This window comes from Rhododendron vialii, chromosome 10a, assembly GCF_030253575.1.
Source record: "Rhododendron vialii isolate Sample 1 chromosome 10a, ASM3025357v1".
Taxonomy (NCBI): Eukaryota; Viridiplantae; Streptophyta; class Magnoliopsida; order Ericales; family Ericaceae; genus Rhododendron; species Rhododendron vialii.
The window spans coordinates 22,453-44,533 of record NC_080566.1 but is presented as its reverse complement, the minus strand read 5'-3'; the positions used below and the strand labels follow the sequence as shown (position 1 = coordinate 44,533).

Genomic DNA, 22,081 nt, shown 5'->3' with positions numbered 1-22,081 from the left:
AACGATACGATATGCTAATTAATGCCTAATTGATTCTAATTCTAACACTCCCCCTCAAGCTGATGCGGAGATATCAACCAAACCCAGCTTGACAATTGAAGACTTTAACAATGTTGGACCCACGGATTTAGTGAAGACGTCTGCAGTCTGTTCAGATGAGGGAACAAATGAAGGAGTCAGAATACCGGACCGGACTTTCTCTCGAAGAAAATGAATGTCCATTTCAATATGCTTAGACCGTTCATGGAGAACTGAATCGGAAGCGAGCATAATAGCTGACTTGTTGTCACAAAATAAATGAGATGCTTCGTGCACCACAAAGCCCAACTCAGTCAGAATAGATCGAAGCCAAAGTATTTCACACGTGCCTTGAGCCATAGCTCGATATTTAGCTTCAATAGATGATCTCGAAACTACGGCCTGCTTTTTACTTTTCCATGATATAAGATGATTACCATAGAAAGTGCAAAAACCAGAGGTAGAGCGTCTATCAGTCTTAGATCCAGCATAATCAGCATCAGTAAAGTACGAGAGACCAGATTGAATACCAGAAGAGAAAAATAAACCAAGGCCAGGGCAAGTCTTTAGATATCTCAAGATATGAAAGACAGCATCAAGATGGGCAGTGAGCGGGGCATGCATAAACTGGCTAACCACACTTACAACAAAGGTTATATTAGGTCTGGTATTGGTCAAATAAATCAGGCGACCAACCAGACGCTGGTACATAGATGGATTAGGGAGTAACTCTCCAGATTCAATAGAGAGTTTCAACTTTGGATCCATAGGAGTAGAGGCTGGTTTACATCCCAACATGCCAGTGTCTTGAAGAAGGTCCAATACATATTTTCTCTGCGAAAGAGATATCCCAGAACGAGAACGAGCAATCTCAATCCCTAGAAAATACTTGAGCTGACCCAAATCTTTAATGTCAAATGTTTGACCAAGATCTTGTTTTACCTTAGCAATTCCAGGATAATCATTGCCAGTAAGAATGATGTCACCAACATATACTAACAAGATGATACATCGGCCATCAGAATGTCGTCGAATGAAGCAAGTGTGATTAGAATGGCATTGAACAAAGTCCATGGATAAAATAACTCTACTGAAACGGCTAAACCAGGCACGAGGTGATTGTTTCAATCCATAGAAAGACTTACGAAGACGACATACCTTCCCAAAATACTCCCCTTCAGCCCAAAAACCTGGAGGGAGGTCCATGTAGATAGTTTCATCCAAGTCCCCATGAAGAAAAGCATTCTTGACATCAAGTTGATGAAGAGGCCAAGAATGAGAGGCAGCTAGAGAAACAAGAAGGCGAACAGTAGTCAACTTAGCAACCGGAGCAAAGGTAGCCCCAAAGGCTTTACCAGGAACTTGGGTAAAGCCTTTGGCCACAAGACATGCCTTATAGCGATCAACCGACCCATCAGTGAGGAACTTCACACTAAAAACCCACTTACAGCCCACAGTTTTCTCACCAGAGGGTAATGGAACAAGCTCCCAAGTATGATTATGTTCCAAGGCTTCCATCTTGGTTTGCATGGCGGTGACCAACTTGAGATTTTGAAGGGCCTCTGACACAGACTGAGGAATAGGAATACATGCAATTTTGCCAAGAAAAGGACAATATTTATCTGAAAGACCATCATAAAAGACATACTTGGAAATGGGATGATTAGTACTACTAAGCCAACCATAACGTGAAGGGGGGTGGCGATGACGAGATGGATAACGAGGAGGAAGATTGGGGGAAGGAGCTAAAGAAGGTGAGGAAGTACCTAAACCCATATCCAAAGAGGACTCTGGCAAAGGAGACAGAGCGCGACGGCGACGAGGGGATGTCACCTCCGGACTAGGAAAAGCGAAGAGAGTCACCACCAAGTCAAAAATTGGAATAGGACGGGCACTAGGTGGTGACTCCACCGCAGAGGAAGATGGAAGGGTTTCCTGCAAGACAGAGTTAGAACTATAGAACAGAATATCCTCAAAAAAAGTTACATCAATAGAATGATAGATGTGACCAGAGCTAGGATCATAACACCGATACCCTTTGGACATGGCAGAGTACCCCAAAAAAATACATCGAACAGATTTATTATCAAGTTTAGATCGAGTGGGACTGCGATTTTGAACAAAGCAAGTACAACCAAATACCCTAGGCAACAAGGGAAATAAAGTACAATTAGGCTTAAGAACCCGAAGTGGTGCCATGCCATGCAAAACCCGACTAGGGGTGCAATTGATGAGGTAGGTTGCAGTAAGAACAGCCGTATGCCAATAGGATTTGGGGACATGCATGCCACAAAGAAGACACCGAACAACAAACATGATATGGCGATTTTTCCGTTCTGCAACTCCATTCTGTTCATATGTGTAAGGACATATAAGTTGTTGAAGAATACCTTTCTGATTTAGTTCCGAACGAAACCCATTAGAAATATATTCTCCACCATTATTAGAACGAATATTGCGAACAACAGTATGAAATTGGGTTTTAATGATTTGAAAGAATTGAGTAAATAGGGATAAGACATCAGATTTCCTTTTCAACAAATAAACCCAAGTGCATCGAGTATGATCATCAATAAAGGTCACATAATAACGATGTCCAGAAAAAGCAGTAACAAGGGAAGGTCCCCATACATCAGAATGAATAATATCAAACATGCTAGGAGAGCGAGACATGTGAGGTATATAACTAGTGCGCGTATGTTTAGAAAGTTCACATACCACACACTGAAATTTATGATCCTTACAAGCCCGACTCAAAGAAGGAAATAACAGACATAAATACTGAAAATTTGCATGTCCGAAACGGGCAAAGTCTTAAGAGAGAAAACATAAGCATGAGATGAAGGCAACACAGATGCCTGAAGACTAGATGAAGTGGGTAAGGATGGTGGCAGCTCCCCAAAGAAGTAAAGCCCATCGCGCTCATATCCCTTGCCAAAAATCCTTTTCGAAACCAGGTCCTGTAAGAACAGTGAGTGGGTAAGAAAATGACAGCACATTTAAGGCTTTTAGCAAGGCGACTAACAGACAACAAATTAAAAGCAAAATTAGGAACATGTAGGACAGAAGTAAGGGTAATATCTGGAGATAAAGACACGACACCTTGATTACAAACACGAGAGATAGAACCATCAGCAAGACAAATTGTTTGGTTGGCAGGAAGAACAGGGGAAGAAAATAATGACATCTCACCAGTCATATGATCATTGGCACCAGAATCCAGACCACAAGTAGGTTTCGCAGACCGAACATGAAAAGCAGTGGGAATACCTACAGCGAGTGTGGCGGTAGAGGTGGAGGGCGCACTCTGAGCACGAGCAGTTAGATTGCCAAGTTGCTCTTGAAGTTGTCCAATCTGAGACTGAAGGTGGCTATAATTCGGTTGGCTAAGAGGCGCAGAAATGCCGGTATTTTCAGCAAAAGCTACTGTGCGGGAAGGGCCAGAAGAGCTAGAATCATACGAACGATTCCGAGTAACACGTGGCTTCAACTCGGGATGAAGTTTGTAACACCGGGCCTTAACATGCCCACTGTCACCACAATGATGGCAAATAATCTTCCCAGACGGAGGACGAGAGCTAGCAGCAAAAGCCATCTGATCGTTCACAATAGAAATAGTAGGAGTTGCAAGAAGACCTTGGGGCTGAATGATGCGACGGCGATGCTCTTCACTATCAATAGTAGCAAAAACCTCATACAAAGATGGCATAGGTGAGGTGTTTAAAATCTGAATTCGGAGAGGCTCGAAGTTAGTTTTCAAACCCATCAAGAAATGAAAAATGTGCTGACGAGTAAGCCTTTTGACCACAATAGAGGCGGTCTAAGCCAGAAAGTCACTAATGGGCTCATATTGAGCCAACTCTTCCCAGCGAGACTGTAAATATCCAAAAAATTCAGCAACTGAGAGATTTAGAACCTCCTGCTTTGCATGAGATATCTCCTGATAAAGCTCATAAATGCGAACATCATTTCGAGCATAAGCATACATCTGTGTCAAGGCAGCCCACAAGCGAGGGGCTGTATCGTAATACATAAACATGTTATAGATATGTTCTTCCATAGAGTTGAAGAACCAACCCAAAACTGTGCAGTTGTCGATATCCCATTGAGCACGTTTGGGATCATTTGGTTGTGGTTGTTGTTCACTTTCAAGTAGCCAATTAGTTTTGCCTTTGCCTCCAAGAAATAAACAGAAGGAGCGACTCCATGCTGGAAATTTTTTTCCATTTAATAAGGGTTGGCGAATGATGTGCTATAGATTTTTTTCCATTTAAAGCTCATAAATTTTTTTCCATGTAACTCGGTGGGTAGGCGAATGATGTGCTATAGACAACTCACGAGGCACAATAAGGGTTGCTGAAGGGGTTGCATCTTTTTCAGCCATGGTAACAAGCAACCACAGGGGAAAAAAAATTTGAACTATAGATCCCAAAGAAATCAGCGGAAGACACAACAAATCAAAGAGATTTGCTAACGAAGCAATAAAGTAGCCACAACAACCAGCCGAAGACACCGACAAATCAAAGAAGTCTGCTACCGGATCATCGGTAGCCACCGGCAAGAAAAAAAAAATGAAGAACATGCTTACCACATCAGCGAGAGAATAAACGCCCTAAAATAAGGGTAAGAACATCAGTGCGGTAGCCGTTTAGGAGGATGGAGAGATCGACGCAAGTGGTAGAGCAGCGGAGGGTTCTGCGAGACTCCGCAATGGGAATCACTCCCGTGGTGGTCGTCAATGGCAGACGAGCCGCCAAGGGAGGCGGAAGCTGGTGGAGGAGGGCTCTCGCGATGATCAGCGGTGAGGATTTCTAGGGGTTTTTTTTTTTTCCTTGTGTAGCTCTGATACCAATAAGGAACCAATATTTTTCTGTATATTTAGCTTAATCCAATAACAAGGATTAGCTATGTATATATACATACCAATAGCAACAAGATAGAAAAGGAAAGAACTGAAATAAGGGTCAAAACAGGCGGCCTACAATCAAAGAAAATAAACGATACGATATGCTAATTAACGCCTAATTGATTCTAATTCCAACACCATTGTGGGTAGGATTACCGGGCATAATCCCAACAGTAAACAAAGAGAGAACATTTACCTGCGGAAAAGGAATATACTTGCTTCCTGGTACATGACCACTTCTTATTCCTTTTCGAGGCTCTGCTGCAACCCCATCACACCTGGAAAAGAGCGAAATCTCCATCAAATCCAAGAAGAAGTTCCACAAACAAGGGAGTCCATTGCATCCATATGCACATCACCCATGTTTTCCGGAAAGGAAACAAGAAACTCCAAATTTGGGGCCTCCCTTCAGAAGATTTATGGATCACCTCTCACCTTTATTGGTTTCAGACATCAAGAATTTCCCTACGGTCAGTCGATCATCATATTGGTAATTCCACCACTGAAGGTCTCTGTTACCTGACTTGGTAAAATTCAACAAACCACATGTGCAAGCACTCCCCCACACCCAACCCCAAAACATGAGCAGGAATCTCGTTATGTGAGACTTGAACTTTACACCCTGAAACTTCAGCGATTGTCTATGTTGAACGAATTCTTTGGATGTTGAGGTGACAGAATTCGACCAGAGTTAATTGTAGCTCGGGATACTGGATCATTTCAAAGAGGTCATCAAGGGAAGATCAGCTACATATTGTTATCATCCTTTCTGGTGATTACTTGAAGGGTTCAACTAGTCACAGAACCGGAATGATGGCCTTGAATTTCTAGAGGAGAATCTCAACTTGTTAGGATTGCAATTGAGCCAGGATGACAGTTCAGTTAATGATTGGCATGAAAAATCAAAAATTTTGGATTCTATTTCTGCCAAAGTAGTTTCCGAATTGCCAACAAAAACTCGCGAACATCGCGTGGTTGGCTGGTTGCCAGTAAGTGCTACTGCTTCCCGAAGTAGCAAATTCTAGGTTAGCATAAACATCTTCCAAGTACCTGTAAAACTCATCTTATGTGTGAGTTATTCCAATCACATCTACAATTATGAACTCTCTAACCAAGTAGAGTTTATCTTTGCAATCATTCCTGGTTCACTTTATTGTATTTTCGAATGCATGTTTTCCCTTATTCCCCATGTATGTATGCATTGCAGTTGTCAAATAGCTTTTGGGGAGAATCCATTTTACGAATGAATCTGTATCTTGAAATAAAAAAGTAGAAGCAATACAGTAATGCTACAACATGTACCAATAAAAAGAGAACGGGAAAATGGAGCATCGAAACAAAATTACAAAAAATCAAGCCCCTTCCAATCCTTAGACATCGTAAACGAAGGGACCCTTAAATAAACTTAGACACATAAATTCTTTCCCATAAATTGTGAACTTCGAACTTATCATTAAAGAAAGTCCTGGCATTGCAAAAATCCTAAAGGAAGACAAGTAACATATCTTTTCCCGTGAATCATAAACTTCAAACCCTTCTTCAAAATCCCTGCATTCCTTTCTGTCCAAATAACCAAAGAACGGTGCAGCTGTTGCAAAATCACATAATAACCAGAGAGAAGCCATAACGAATTCGAACTCCGACTAAGAACACCAAACATAATAGACTGGAAACTGAAAACTTAGGTAACGAAGGTCCAAATAGTTTGTTGACGTTTAGGTTGTGGCTCCACATAGTTTGTTCCGCTGCTTATTGTTGTGGATATTGATTCTGTATCAAAGAGGAAGGAGGAATAGTGTCTACGTCATCCTAACTGTGTGTTCATTCCTCGTCTATAGTGCTCCCTCTGTTCCATGTTGATAGTCTACTTTCACTATTACAGAGCTCTTTAAAAATTGTCTATATTTTTCAATTTATAATATATACGCAATATCAATCTTATTTGATAGATCTCAATTAATTTTATTAAAATTTTTTTTAAAATATAAAATAAAATATCATAAATTATGAGAAAATTTATGGACCGGAAAATTGGAACGGCGGGAGTAGTTTGTTAGTGAAAAAGTTAAGACTTCGTAAGTAATTGCTGGTGTATGATCCCAAGCAGCCTCACTGTTCCCTTTAGCCGTCAAATTTGAACTTCTGAGATGCATAACCCCAACAACTACTGTTTCACTCTCATTGCAAGCCCCACTATCTCAAACAGCAAATGAACAAATTCATGTCTTTCCATCCTCTTTCATGAATGATTTGGTTGGGTAGACACTATCGTGGTATCTCACATGTTCTTGCAGGTTTTGGTCGGATTGGCAGGTTGGTTTTACGGATAGCAAGCTCTAGGGATAACATTGATGTTGTCGCTGTCAATGATCCTTTTGTTGATGCTAAGTACATGGTAAGAACAATAAAAAATTCTTCTAGGGTCCACTATAGAGAACTTGTAACCCAGTTAGTTATATGCGGCGTGATGGCAGCGGCGGTGGCGGTGGCTTGATTGCAACAAAAATGAAAAAAAAATGGAAAAAATATATTTTCGTGTTAGCCAAACAAAACCCTTGTTTCTTAGGTGGGGTATTTTTGTCATTAAAATTATTAGTGGACTTAGAGGGTTATGAAACTTAGAAGTAGATTAGATGGGTTTGAAAAGTGCTATAGTGGACTTATGAAAAATTCTCCCTAAGAACAATGCTTTGTTGTTCTTTGTTTGGGTTTCTCCTAGGCTTCCTGAAATGGAATGTGTAGCTTATAAGCTTATATCCAGAAAGTACCAATATCTCCTTCCAATTTGGGTGTAAGCAGAACTGAGGAGATCTTGAACGAGGCAAGGCCGGGTACGTAGCTAAGAGCTAATTTTTACCTCATTTGATGAGCCAAGTTCAAGCATGAATTCTGCATGCTTTTCATGTCTTGGCCGTGCTAGGTTTTAGGAAGAGTTGCACTTGTTTCAGTTCATAAATATTGAAATTCTAACAAAATGAAACTCGGTTAAAATGGGTACAAACTAAGGATGAGCAGAAGCCTCCACCGTGAGTACGTTATAAGTCAAGGTTGAGAATAGCTCAGCTCATATTGATTACTGATGACGTGGTGTTTGTGTAGAAGGTTTTACTCGTCTTAAGGTTTTAGGTAACCTAGTGGAGTCTGATCAAGCTTGAACGATATAATGGTGGCACAACTCATCCCCCAATTCAGCCCATATATTCTGTTTTTTCTTTTTTTTTTTTCCTGTTTCTTTTCCAATGGAAATAAAGTTGTTTTTGTGACGTTATCCTTAGTCATTATGGGAGTAAATGCGCAAACAACTGAAAATTTAATCCTCCAAAGCATCACATTAATTTTTTTATTTTTTTTTATCATAGCATCACACTAACTATTTCAGGCTCCTAAATTGCTAACCTCCGACCAAGTTCTCTATTAGAGAATTGAGTTTGAGTATTTTTGCACAAATCTGCTTGGAAATTCGAGTTTCATAGCATCGTGTTAGTCGTTTGTCTTCTTAACCTTTGTTAATTTGTTTTGAAAGAAGTTGAATCCGGTTAATGAAACATTTCAAATATGAATACTCAAGTTTACAATGAAAGAGAACCCAGATAAATACACAAGGAAAAAAGCCCTAAACTATAATGACTAAACTACCCTTAACATAAAATAAGATTACAAAAGAACCCAAACAACATTATATATTCACAACCCCACCTCAAACTCACGATGCGAGCCCAAAGAGCATCGAGAGTTTGCGAAGGAGGAAGCGAAATCGAGCGGTTGTGTGAGTCTTGGTGAAGAAATTGGCTAACTGAAGAGAGGAGTAGACAAACGGTAGAGCAATTGCGCCATATTGTAGATGATGGCGAACAAAGTGACAATCAATTTCAATATGTTTCGTGCGCTCATGAAAAACTGAATTATGAGCAATCTGAATGGCACTTTTATTGTCACAAAGAGAAGTGTAGGAGAGGAGATAGTGATACCCATATCTGATAAAAGCCAGCGGAGCCAAACAACTTCAAAGGTGGCATGGGCCATGACACGATACTCAGCTTCTGCAGTGGAATGAGCAATAACGGATTGCTTCGGGGTGACCTTCTACTGAGATCGAAAATTGAAGAAAACAGGGTTTTCAAATCAGACTAAAACCGATTCTATGGCGATTTCTATGTTCAAAAGTCTTGCTCTGATACCAAGAAACATTTCAAATACGACTACTCAAGTTTACAATGAAAGAGAACCCAGATAAATACACAAGGAAAAATCCCTAAAACTATAATGACTAAACTACCTTTAACATAAAATAAGATTACAAAAGAACCCAAACAACATTATATATTCACAGTTAAGTGTTTAGTGGGAATTGAGCAGCTTTTTCACTTACACAACTTAAGAACTGTTCACTCCAGATAGAATAAATCACTTCGACTTATTTTGGACTTTTGCAGTGTGCACTTGCCCTGCCCAAAAGTAGGTTTTACGATACATTTGTGGTGTGATATTTGTGCATATTTCGCATTGTAATTGACTTGGCAGTTGACTTGAGCATTTGGTGGGACAAATATGCAACCTATGGCTGTTTCCTATTTCCAAGGATTTTTTTTATCTAATCTTAGCATATTATTTTTCTATGATATCTTCAAAAAGACTAGAATGTTGATTGAGAAAATCATGCCAACTTTGTCGTATATTTTCAATGAGATATCTGCTTATTTTGTTGCAGTGCATTTTCTTCTTCATTTCCTCTCTTTCTGGATTGGTCAAAATCATCTCTTGTTTGTGAATTACTCTATTTCTGCTTGTATGATAGTAACATCTGGTATTTTTTCCGATCAGGCTTATATGTTGAAGTATGATTCTACACATGGAGTCTTCAAGGGAACCATCAAGGTCCTGGATGAGTCCACTTTGGTTATCAACGGGAAGCAGATTAAAGTTTCAAGCATAAGGTATAGCCCTGAATTCCTTTCTGCAGTTCTAGTATTTTCCATGTAATGCAATAGCCCCTACGATATAATCTTGCCAGCACTGCCGGTCAAATGATAATCTAAAATCAAAATCTTCTGTTTTGTGAGTGATATTTACATCCAGAGCTCTCTGTTCAGAGACCCTGCCGATATCCCTTGGGGTGACTATGGGGCTGAGTATGTAGTTGAATCTTTTGGGGTTTTCACAACAATTGATAAAGCTTCAGCACACAAGAAGTCTTTGCAACCTCTTGATTTTTCAGTTGTAAGTAATTCTATCTTTCCCCCTTCCTCCCTCTTCCCCCGTTGCACACACATCTACATATGTGTACTCATACACATCTTTTGAGGCATGCCTATGATGTGCAGGGTGGTGCCAAGAAGGTTGTGATATCCGCACCCTCAGCTGATGCACTGATGTTTGTGGTTGGAGTAAATGAGAGTACATACAAGCCAGACATGGATGTTGTTTCTAATGCAAGCTGTTCGACCAATTGTCTTGCTCCTCTTGCCAAGGTTTACTGCATTTGGAATGTTGAACGTTTGGTTTCTTTATTCCATGGACTATAGACGGATACCGGGTAATTGTTATAGGTTCTTCTAGATCATAATTTTACATGCAGATTCTAACTCTGTTGTTCTTAAAAACTGCACCTGTCCTTTCTCCTTATGTGAAGGAAGTTGCCTATGTAAACCACTTGCCTCTTTATGTTATTCCCATGTTATTCATCTTATAGGTAGTCCACGAGGAGTTTCGCATTTTAGAGGGTTTAATGACAACAGTGCAAGCAACCACAGGTTCTCTCTCACACACACACACATAAGCATTCTCATAGCGTTTTTGTATTGGTTTGTGAGATCGTTTTTTATTCTCTTTGATGTGCAGCTACGCAAAAAACTGTAGATGGCCCTTCGATGAAGGATCCGTGGGGGGGGGGGGGTGGGGGGGAAGATGGGGATAAAATATCATCCCTAGTTCAATAGGTGCCGCAAAGGTATAAGGAGGAGCATTTTCATGTTGAAGACAATGAAGAGTGACCTTGTTAAGTAAAATAATTTCACTTTTTGGGCGTTGTAGGCTGTTGGAAAAGTTATTCTGGCTCTTAATGGCAAGCTCACGGGAATGGCCTTCTGTGTCCCAACTCCTAATGTTTCTGTTGTGGACTTGACTTGTCGACTCGAGAAGAGTGCTTCTTATGAAGATGTCAAAGCAGCCATCAAGTAAGTTTACCTTCTGCTACATTAACCACCTTGCTTTCTTGCCCACCTTGCATGTATTTCCTTTTTCTCTCCCCAAAAGGAAAAGTAATTGACCCTTGAATTTTTTATTTTGGAATGCCTCAGAGGGGCCACTGTTAGGCATTCTTGGATACACAGATGAAGATGTTGTCTCCAATGTTTTTGTTGGTGACTCAAGGTCAAATTTATTCTTTCTCACTCTCCTTTTTGAGCTCTCAGATTTTCTGTTGGAAGTATTTAACATACATTGCATGCAATATCTTCAAGAAACGTCTGTCGATTAGCTTTGAAGCAAGGAGTAAATGGAACTCCTCATTGACTGTTATCAACTGGTGAATATCAGTGGCGACTTGCCTTCGGTTATATATCACTGTCTTTAATGGAAATGAGTTCCACATTATTGTTTTCCTTCAGATTCTCTACTTGTGAATGGCACTAAAGCGGCCAGATTTGGGTTAACGGTCCTCATCCCCCTGTTGTTTTGCTCTATCTATTAACTTACCTTCCATGGGGATTTTCTTCGTCAGGTCAAGTATATTCGACGCAAAGGCTGGGATAGGTTTGAGTTCCTCTTTCATGAAGCTTGTTTCCTGGTACGACAATGATTGGGGTTACAGATTCTCTCTCTCTCTCCCTCTCTTCATACTGTGCAGGCACTCTAACCGCCCTGTGATGTTGATCATCAATAAATTATTTTGGCCTTTATTGCAGCAACCGAGTGCTGGACCTGATAGAGCACATGGCATTGGTGGCTGCCAGGAGACGGCTGCCATTGCGTTTTAAGTTCTTTTTCTAGCATTCATGAGTTTGGTGGTTAGAATAGTAGTATAAAATTGTTGAATAGTCTGTATGCATCTTGTGAGCTCACAAGTTCCATGAAGGGAACAAAAAATAAGGGGTTAATTTTAGAAATAGTCCCTCTAGTTTGCATGCAATCTCAATTTCGTCCCTTTAGTATTAATTGTATCATTTTTAACCTTGTAGTTTATATTTTGTCTCAATTTGGTCTCTCTCACTGACGGTGTTATTAGAGATTAACAAAGTGCAAACAGAGGGACCGTTTTAAAAATTTTACATTTTATTTTTTATTTTGCAAAGACAAACTCATACCTAATATATTTCTCACCTTAATTATTTTCTTTGATTGAATAATCAAAATATATATGGAGAAATAAAAACTTTATTTTAGAATATAATACAGATAATATTATGAAATTTGAAAAGAATCCCTTAGTAAATAATTTTGCATTGTGTTTTTTCTTTCAATGGATTTATCTTGATTTTTACAATCCCATTATGTTCTTTTTTACGCTATTAGAAAAAAGAAAAATATTTCGTAACAAAATGTTTCATCACAACTTTTTCCTTATTCACCAAAAAAAAAAAATCTTTATTTTCGCAATTAGAAAGAAAGAAAATGTTTCATATAGAGATTAACAAAGTGTTTCATAACAACTTTTTTTTTTTTTTGTAATTGCATAGAAAAGAACATATATAACGGGATTGTAAAAATTAAGATAAATCCATTGGAAAAAAATCGATGCAAAGATATTTAACTAAGGGGTGCTTATCGAATTTCATAGTATTATCAGTAATATATTTGAAAATAATTTTTTTAATTTCCTCAATACATTTTGATTATTCAATTAGAGAAAAATTTTAGGTGTGAGTTTGTCTTTGCAAAATAAAAAAATGTAAATTTTCTAAAATAGTCCTTCTTGTTTGTATTTTGTCTCAATTTCGTCCCTCTAAGAGCGAAATGTCAATTTTACCCACGATTTCCGTTAGTTTTAATAACGCCGTCAGTTAGAGGGACCAAATTGAGACAAAATATAAATTATAGGGTTAAAAATGACACAATTAATTCTATAGAGATGAAATTGAAATTGCACGAAAACTTGAGGGACTATTTCTAAAATTAACCCAAAAATAAGGCAGATCATAATGACCTCATTTCATTGACTACATCTTTTGTTACGAACTACTTTTTCCGTCCCAATTTGTTTGTCCACTTTGTGACTTTTAAGTGTCCCAAAATATTTGTCCAATATGAGTTTGACTTGTTAAAATTTCCTTAATGCCCTTTCTCTTTCAAAAAATAATGCATTGGAGAATGTCCACTCCCATTTAATGCTAGGAAATTGAGGGGTATTCTTGGAAAATCAAAACTCTTAAAGAGCAATCATTATGTTCCTTTAAAAAGTTGGATTTTCAAAAATGGACAAACAAATCGGGACGGAGGGAGTAGTATTTTGCAGACCTAAGAATCTGCATCGGAAAGCTTACATGACAGGACTCCTATGTGTAAGCGCGAATTGGCATGATAATCTTGTTTTCCATCACTACATCTTGTGTCATGAACTAGCTTTTCAAAAAAAAGAACTAGTATTGCAGACCTAAAGATTTTGAACCAGAAAGCTCATATGGCAGGTCTCCCTCCGTGTTTGCGCGAATCGGCTTGATCATCTTGTTTTCCATCACTACACCTTTCGGCTTCTAAAGATGCCACTGTTTGCAATATTAACATTAAAATACAGGTTTCCAGTAACAAATTGCAGATTTTGTTCTTCAGGAAACGTGAGATGACGTAAAAACATGAATGACTGGTTGAATCATGGTTACCGAAGGTATTGGCATCTCAAATATTGTTCTCAATTACTGTAGGTGTTGGATCTAGAAAATCTTTCCAGCAACACTATCAAAATAAAGCACCCCAAACGCGCCTAGAGAAACCCTCCACGTTTGCACCTGCTTGACCCCTCTCCGACCCCAACCCCTCCCTTAAATCCCACTAGAGGTTGGGCACACGTGATGCGTGTGCAAGTCAAATTTTCATAACGTTTTTGTAAAAATGCTTTCCACTAGAGGCTGGGCACACGCGTCGCGTGTGAAAGTCAGTTTTTGCATATTTTGACAAAATTGGATCAAACAAACAATAAACAGAAAGCTATTGAACATATTGCATACACATCGCGTGTGCCCCGACCTCTAGTTTTATGCATGACAATCAAGTATGACATCATTTTTCTCTATTTGTCCAGCCATGACTTTGTCTTCCACTACCAATTTTTAGTTCACACAAAAACTAATCTTATACCTTGTTCCTTTTTGTTTTGTTAATAGCTTCTCTTTATTTCTTGACATAAGAGATTGGTATGGTGGTCAAAGTCCGAGATAACACATACGGGCTTTCTTGAATTTTAATTGGCTTACAAAACATTGGACGGTGGAGTTGATCCCTAAAAATTAATCGAGATGAGAATAAGTTGACATAGATTATAAAATATAAATAGAAGTTTCAACAATCAAAGTTGTATAAAAAGAAGCAATCAACAGGATTTTTTTGGTAAATCAAAAATTAATCAAAAGACTTAGAAAAATAAAACTCACTTGTTAAGATGCAGTGTCCGATGACCGATTGAACTATAAACTATAGCATACATTGCTGTCAATACACCGTCACCTTGTTTACATGAAACACAAACAAAGCACATAAATGATTGCAGAGTATAACATTTTCTTTTGAATATGCCATAAAAACAGAGAGAATATCAAGTAAGCCTCTCTTATCGAGGAATTGAGTTGGTGTGGTTGTAGCGAGGCAGCGATTTTCGCGTCGATAAAAAGTGATGATGTAAAGGAGGAAGATGAGGGAAAAGGGGGAGTAAACTTGCTGATTTTCGTGTGCTCCGTGTACGTCACCGCGTCATGGATCACGTTCTCCAAGAAGATCTTGATGTGCTTCACTCCTCCCTTGCAAGCCAGCCTCCTGATGACCGGCTTCGTGATCCCCTGGATGTTGTCTCGGAGGTCCTTGCGGTGCTGTTTTGCGCCTCCCTTTCCCAGCCCCTTGCCTCCCTTTCCGCGTCCCGACATTTCCGATGTCTCCAAAGCTTTACTTGGTTATTGTGACAAATAGCAGAATCAAGTCTTCAATAAACTGAAACATCATCATAAAATAAAGAAGAATACAGTGGTTTAAGAAACTAATTACTACCAATTTAATCGCTACTATTGCAAACCATAACTAATAAACCAAATCGAATTTACCCAAACTACTGACGATTGATTAAGCAGATTAAATTGAAATCAAATACGTAACACAGGAGAGAGAGAGAGAGAGAGAGAGAGAGAGAGAGAGAGAGAGAGAGAGAGAGAGAGAGAGAGAGAGAGAGAGAGAGAGAGAGAGAGAGAGAGAGAGAGAGAGAGAGAGAGAGTACCTTGGATTTGAAGGTTCGATTGAATTGGACGTGTACTTGAGGGGGGTGGGGTTGCTTTCAGAGCACTACTATGGATAGAAAGGGGGTAACTGCCAATAATGAACAATGAACGTGGGTTTTATTTTAAATTGTTTGTAACTGTTTTTGGGAGTTTTTTGTGTTAAAATGTCCGTTTTTTCTCTTTAGAGGGTATTTTAGAAAAGGAAAATACATGACAGGAGAGACACCAAACTGGTGCTCCTCCTTTATATATTAGAATATATTAGAATAGATAGATACTTTACCCTCCTAAATTCATTGAATTTCTCAAAATATTCGGATGACCTTAGTTCAAAATTAAAAATAACATTGGCACTTGTTATTTTCTTGTTTCGATGCCTCCATACGTTTATATTGAATCTCATGTCAATGAATTTGATATCGAGGTAAACAATTGCTCTTTCACACTAGCCATTAATATCTTTTGAAAACCAAAGCCGAAAGTTATGAACTACTGGTCCTAATCTCTGTTATGCGTATTTATGCTATATTATTGTACATCGCAACGGGTTTGGGAAATGACACCTCCAACCACGCCCCACTCAAATCCTAGCGGGTGGGTTTTTTTTTTCTTTTTAACTTCGAAACCCATCCATGGTCCATTCTAACTCATCCCAAACGTGTCCCATAACGTATACTACCAGTTGCACTAGAGCGCACGGGGAGAGAGAGAGAGAGAGAGAGAGAGAGAGAGAGAGAGAGAGAGAGAGAGAGAGGAAAAAATCCTCCAACTCATCTCCAAATGGTTATGGTCCCAACATAGATGATTCACCTGCTATGCCAACACAAGGTTTAGCGCTGATATGCACATATAGCTTGTACTATTGCCAAAGATGATCAATAGACAATAGTAGTAACATTTTCGGAAGACAAATAACAGAAAAAACAGTAGGGTGTTGTACGGCACAATGATGCAGCAGGTATGGTGATAGGAGAGAACATGCAAGTAAAACATATGAACCTCAACGAGGAAAATTCATTTGCCCTTATGGTTAGGCCTACTAGCACTTCAACGCCTCAACCTTGCCTTCAAGTGGCTTGTGAACCAAAGTGCACCATTGACTCTTATCAAACCATAGATATCTCCATCATTAACTCCATTGATAAGAATGTTTCACAAACAAAAAGGATGCAAACAGCAGAAATTTCACAATAGCTCTCGATGTTCCATATCTAAAAGCGTTGCATAATAATTATCTATACTAGTTATGACAAACGTCACCAACATATCATTCATTATCGATATCTTCTATGCAGTAATGCGACCAAGGTAAGTTTAAACTTCACTATAGATGCCTTTGTTTCCCAACTTGGTTTGGGAGCTCAAAGAGTTCACTTCAAGGCAGTTGTCAATATTCCCAAGTACATTTTATAGGCAAAAAAAGAAATGAAAACTTCTAAAAAAATCCTTTCCTTCGCCCTGTTTCTTTTTTCCACTCCAAGACCTCTTGATACTTCAAAACTGATGTCCACCAGAGCTCTTACCTACTGGGGATGCCTGGTTTGCTTCTTGAGTTTCTGCTGCGACACTTGGGGGACTACCTTGTTTCGGGACACGACCTTCTGCACCAGTACCTGTTGAAATTCTCTCACCAGTAGGATCTAGAAGAGGTACAGCTTCAAGGTTCTGATCCACTTCCATCGCAACCAAGTTGTTACCTTCATTGGAATCGTCTGCTGCACCCTCCTCAGTGTTTGCTTCCGTCATATCAGCTTCATCCATCAAAACAGGGGGAGAACCAGTCTCTCCAGAGTCCATGGTAGCAGAAACTAGACCTTCCTCATCAGCAACCTCAGGAGGTGAACTCACAGAAGGCTCATTCCGGTTTTCTCCAATTTCTTGGCTCTCCATTAGGCCAGACATATTACCCCCACTTTCAACATCTGCGGTGTCGGGAACCAATTCTCTCTCTTCTCACTCACTTCCTGATTCCAAGGCCAACTGCTGGATGTTGTGCTCAGCAGCAACTTCTTTGGTCTCATCATCAAAGATCCGCTTCGATTCATTTTGCCTATAACCTATATCCTCCAAAAAATAATTGCTCCCATTCTGCAACTCGATCTGATTTGTGCCACCTACCTTTGGCTCTTCATCCTGGTGTCCAAGTCATCCTTCTCAGCTTCAATCACTTCTTTATTGAAACCTTGTGGTAAATCACCAATTGCATCTGAACGTTATTCCACAGCAGGGTGAGTTTCCACGTTTTCTAAAGCACCAGCAGTTTGTCCTTCAGCACCCTCTTGTGGAAAATCTGAGGCTTTGGATTTCTTCAGAGCACACGCTGCCACATCAGATGTGGTGCCGCGTTGAACAAGTGACTCTTCTTGTAACTCAGAAGAGGTGGAAGAAGCAAGGAGATTAAGGACAGTTGCATTCGTCACTAGCATGAGGCTTCCTTGAGTTTCTAAATTATGAGAGGATGCAGGCTTCCCATCATTGTTTGATCCCTTAACTTCTGGCATTTCTGTACCTCCCTGGGGCTCCTCAGGCTTTCCAATACGAGGCTTGATGAAAATCCTCAGGGTTTTACAGGTTTCAACATTTAATTTGGGCAACGTAGATCTCCTCTCTCTATCTTCGGTTGGTTCAACTGATGGCGGACTTGACGAGCAGACTGCCGAGCAGACCACTGCAGGTAAGATACTTGAGCCCTGAGAAGGAACTGTCTGACCTGCATACGAATAAAGGGTACTCATGTTACCATTTCAAAAAAAGGGAAAAAAATATTGCATAGTAATGTGTATATACATAGAGAAATCGAATTATACCTGGTGTGTTTGGGTGAATTGGCCATCCAGAGTGCAGGTCACTTTTGACCATTTCACTGCTATTTGGGGCTCCAGATGCAAGATTAACTTGAAGCGCGAGGGAATGGTGGGGGACTCTGATGAAGCGAACTGGATGGGGCAAGCAGACACCATAGAGAAGGAGATGATTACGTGATTAGACTGAGATCTATCCGGAGAGAGAAGAATAATATAATTGCCAAGCAACAGAGATAATCATAGTAGCACCCCTTTTAAATATTTGATTTTCCAAAAACGACAAATCTAAAATCCGACAAGAAAGAACACTTACATCTCTGACTCTGAGGTATATAACTTCCACAGTAAGGAGCCCCTCCTCTTGTTTGTGAAACAAAATTTAGTATGGCCAGGAATTTAGTGCAATAAGGTAAGAAAAAAAAAAAGCTATTAAACACAAGAAGAAAAGAACACATACCTTAATGTCCATTCTATTTAGCACTTTCTCCATTAATGCTACAAATTTAACGTCGTGCTCTGGATCTTTTTTGTCAACATCCATAAATTTCCTCAAAATTCTCAAAGCCATTTTTTTCAGGCTTTCATCAAAGATTTTATCAACGTCTATAAGTAGTTGAGTCATCACCTGCATTCTTGTTCTTCGATCCAACAAATTTGACAAAGTAGCATCCTATCCAATGCTTGTATGGCCTTTGGGTTTTGATACTCTACAAAAAAATCAAGCACAGCGAATTTGATAGGTTTATTGGGCCAATCACAACCTGCTTAAGAGACGAAACTGAGTCTAGGGTTAGGAATGGTTGCGTTCGGGTGCTTCATGTGGTGTTAGAAATAACTAAGGGCGAGTTAGTTCCGGTTGTTCACAATGCGGACAACGAGGCTGTGTCATTGCTTTGCTTAGATTTGATATCCCTATAAGCCTACATCAACTTAGCAAACCAAAAATCAACTATTGTTCATCTCATTCTTGATTATTGGGGGAACCAATGATTTTGAGGAGTTCGAGCTAGGAACTTTCATACCTTCTTACATAACCTTTCTAGCAATTTCAAATGATATGGAGGTAGAAAGAGTAAAGAACATAATGAAGATCTATTAGGCGTTTACTAGCACTTTCTACTTGGGAGTCTAGATTTCGTCCCCGCACAAGAATCGACTAGTCAAATAATTGCCTATATTTGCACTTGGACGGTGCACGAAGATAGTAGTTGCTTCAGCAACCCCTTTAACCAAGCACACATATGCAATTCTCTCAATGCATATCAAACTACTAGCTACTAAATCATCATTTACGCTTGTCTCTATAAACTCTCTCTGAAAAATTCTCTACAAAGAACACTTTTATATTGAAACAACTACTATCTTCGTGCCCCGTCCAAATGCAAATAGAGGCAAATATTTGACTAATCGATTCTTGTGCGGGGACGAAATCTAGACTCCCGAGTAGAAAGTGCCACAGTAAACGCCTAATAGATTGTTGGCTTTCTAATGAAAGCCACTCTGTTTCCATACTAAGTCGGTTGGTTTCCATCTTAGTAAAGATCTTCATGATGTTCTTTACTCTTTCTACCTCCATATCGTTTGAAATTGCTAGAAAGGTTATGTAAGAAGGTATGAAAGTACCTAGCTCGAACCCCTCAAAATCACTGGTTTATTCAAGAGTGTTCCACACCTCCATCTTCCCCCAATAATCAAAAATGAGACGAACAATAGTTGATTTTTGGTTTGCTAAGTTGATGTAGGCGTATAGGGATATCAAATCTAAGCAAAGCAATGACACAGCCTCGTTGTCCGCATTGTGAACAACCGGAACTAACTCACCCTTAGTTATTTCTAACACCACATGAAGCACCCGAAGGCAACCATTCCTAACCCTAGACTCAGTTTCGTCTCTTAACCAGGTTGTGATCGGCCCAATAAACCTATCAAATTCACTAAAATCCACCGATTGCAAAACTGAAAATATTTCCTCAAGAGCATGCCAACCTGCCTCTCTTTGATGGGAGAATGGTGAACTCAATAATGATACAGCAGCTTCTACTTCTAATGAAAAAACATTAAATCATATCAGATCAAGGACACAACCAATTATTAAGGTTAAATAATAGTTATAGGAACAACAAACTAAGCATAATTCCAGATTTTCGAACCAATGTGGTTGAGTTGGAAGGAAACAACAGATTTGAACCAGAAACATGAAGTTAGAAGCATGAAAGTATTCAATTAACACAATTATGGAAACAAGAATCACAAGCTTTATTCTAGGAAAGTTGAACGATGTGATTGAATTACAAGGAAACAACAAATCAGAAACGTCAATCATATCAAATTAACACAGTTATATAAAGAAGAATCAAGCAAAATTACAGTAAGTTTGAACCAATCTGATTGTCTTACGAGGAAGCAACAAATCAGAAACGTCAATCATATCAAATTAACACAATTACAGAATCAAGAATCAAGCATAATTACAGCAAATTCAAAGCAATGTGAGTTGAGGAATGTATAACCTAAATCCTCCTCAATATTCACACAAGTATGGAAACAAGAATCAAGCATAATCATTGGAAACTCAATTCGATTGAGCAATGAATAAGAAGCGTAAATTCAGAAGCGTAAAATCGTAGTATCAAATTAGCACAATTATAGAAACAAGAAAACGCGCATAATTATAGGAAATTTGAACCGACATGATTGCCTTACAAGGAAACAACAAATCAGAAACGTCAATCATATAATATTAACACAATTACGGCATCAAAGAATCGAGCATAATTTTAGGAAATTCGATTCAATGTGATTTGAGCAATCTATAACCTAAATCCTCAAATATCAGTAGAAACACAACTACAGAAGCCAGAATCAAGCTTAATTATAGGAAACTCAAGGCGATTAAGCAATGTATTACCATCCATGACGACCTCCTGATTTCTCTCTCTCTCTCTCTCTCTCTCTCTCTCTCTCGTTTCATTTTTCAATTTTGAGTACCCGCGTTGGGTTGAGTTGGTTTAAGTAAGAGCTGGTTTAAGTAAGAGCGACTACGATCGTTGATCCAAAGTAGTCCCTTATATTATTACCCCTGAATCTTGCGCTAATTAGGGGTGTTTCATGCTCTTAAATTATAGGAGTAATTAAATATTCAAAGATGCTACATGCACAACGGTTGTGCAAAATATCAAACACAATCAATCTCCATCCGTCCATTGCTGTAATAAATGGTCAAAATTCGTTCAAACTTTTTCTTGGAAGAGTTAAAACTTTTCATTGGAAGAGTTTTTTTAAAATCTAGAGCGTCCAAACACATCTGAACGGTCAGAATTGGTTACACAACACATACAACGGTTGTATGAGTATCATTTCCGTTAAATATTCGGCATGCGCGTATAATTCTCGCCCATGAGTAATTAAATATTCGGCATGCGCGTATAATTCTCGCCCACTTTTCGTGCTTATATTTACATTTGGGTGAAAAACCTTTATTACCCTTTAATTTTCTACTGATATTGGTATGCATATTTACATTTTCGTTTCCTATTTTGGTGGGATTCCATTAAGAATGAGTATGTTTGGTTTCCTAAATTGGTGAGATTTATTATTACCTATAATTAGGGAACTTTTGAAATATTGGAGGAAAGTCAAATAGTGGTGATATTATTTCCATATATAACAGATTGCAAAATTAAAGGCATTCCTATGCAGTCAAATTGCAAAATTATTGAATCACTTTCATAAACACTAGAGGCCGGGCACACGCAAGTCAGATTTTCACAACGTTTTTGTAAAAATGCTTCCCACTTATTGTTTGATTAAATTTTCACAAATGTTGTGAAAATCCAACTTGCACACGCATCGCATGTGCCCCGACTTCTAGTCTATTCTAATAAAGGCCGGGGCACACGCGATAGTGGTGTGCAAGTCAGTTTTTGCATGTTTTGACAAAA

The 22,081-nt window shown here is 39.0% G+C and overlaps 2 protein-coding genes, 1 long non-coding RNA gene and 1 pseudogene across 6 annotated transcripts; 1 reads left to right on the top strand and 3 right to left on the bottom strand.

Annotated features, from left to right (window-relative positions):
- Positions 1–2,831: 2,831 nt before the first annotated feature.
- On the bottom strand, positions 2,832–4,245 carry LOC131304445 (uncharacterized). 2 transcript variants are annotated; one of them, XM_058331686.1, is made up of 2 exons: positions 3,211–4,245; positions 2,832–2,978 (listed from the first exon to the last, which is right to left on the bottom strand). In XM_058331686.1, the coding sequence occupies exons 1-2, from the start codon at positions 3,782–3,784 to the stop codon at positions 2,941–2,943; spliced, it is 612 nt and encodes a 203-aa protein (XP_058187669.1). In that variant the 5' UTR covers positions 3,785–4,245; the 3' UTR covers positions 2,832–2,940. The 2 variants fall into 2 exon arrangements, with proteins under 2 accessions (XP_058187669.1, XP_058187670.1); XM_058331687.1 differs by having other exon boundaries at positions 3,289–4,245.
- Positions 4,246–7,036: 2,791 nt separating this feature from the next.
- LOC131304128 (glyceraldehyde-3-phosphate dehydrogenase GAPCP2, chloroplastic-like) lies at positions 7,037–11,223 on the top strand (annotated as a pseudogene).
- A 3,188-nt stretch (positions 11,224–14,411) lies between these two features.
- LOC131304129 (uncharacterized) lies at positions 14,412–15,413 on the bottom strand. Of its 2 annotated transcripts, none has more exons than XR_009192312.1 (2): positions 15,336–15,413; positions 14,412–15,008 (listed from the first exon to the last, which is right to left on the bottom strand). It is a non-coding gene; the product is annotated as an uncharacterized LOC131304129 (long non-coding RNA). The 2 variants fall into 2 exon arrangements; XR_009192311.1 differs by having other exon boundaries at positions 14,412–15,055; positions 15,336–15,410.
- Positions 15,414–16,644: 1,231 nt separating this feature from the next.
- LOC131304127 (uncharacterized) lies at positions 16,645–19,117 on the bottom strand. 2 transcript variants are annotated; one of them, XM_058331253.1, is made up of 5 exons: positions 18,766–19,117; positions 18,598–18,662; positions 18,454–18,505; positions 18,144–18,272; positions 16,645–18,046 (listed from the first exon to the last, which is right to left on the bottom strand). In XM_058331253.1, exons 2-5 carry the CDS (start codon positions 18,628–18,630, stop codon positions 17,550–17,552), a joined length of 711 nt encoding a protein of 236 aa, XP_058187236.1. In that variant the 5' UTR covers positions 18,631–18,662; positions 18,766–19,117; the 3' UTR covers positions 16,645–17,549. The 2 variants fall into 2 exon arrangements, with proteins under 2 accessions (XP_058187236.1, XP_058187235.1); XM_058331252.1 differs by having other exon boundaries at positions 18,598–19,117.
- Between the last annotated feature and the right edge of the window lie 2,964 nt (positions 19,118–22,081).

Bases quoted from the DNA above. Each gene is read 5' to 3' on its own strand.
- LOC131304445 (XM_058331686.1), bottom strand. From the start codon at position 3,784: ATGGGTTTGAAAACTAACTTCGAGCCTCTCCGAATTCAGATTTTAAAC. The intron at 2,979-3,210 runs GTGAGATGTCAT...CTGTTCTTACAG, and splicing joins TGCCAATGATCATATGACTG to GACCTGGTTTCGAAAAGGAT.
- LOC131304127 (XM_058331252.1), bottom strand. From the start codon at position 18,771: ATGCAGGTGATGACTCAACTACTTATAGACGTTGATAAAATCTTTGAT. The intron at 18,273-18,453 runs GTAAGTGTTCTT...TGCCCCATCCAG, and splicing joins TATACCTCAGAGTCAGAGAT to TTCGCTTCATCAGAGTCCCC. The intron at 18,047-18,143 runs GTATAATTCGAT...ATTCGTATGCAG, and splicing joins AATTCACCCAAACACACCAG to GTCAGACAGTTCCTTCTCAG.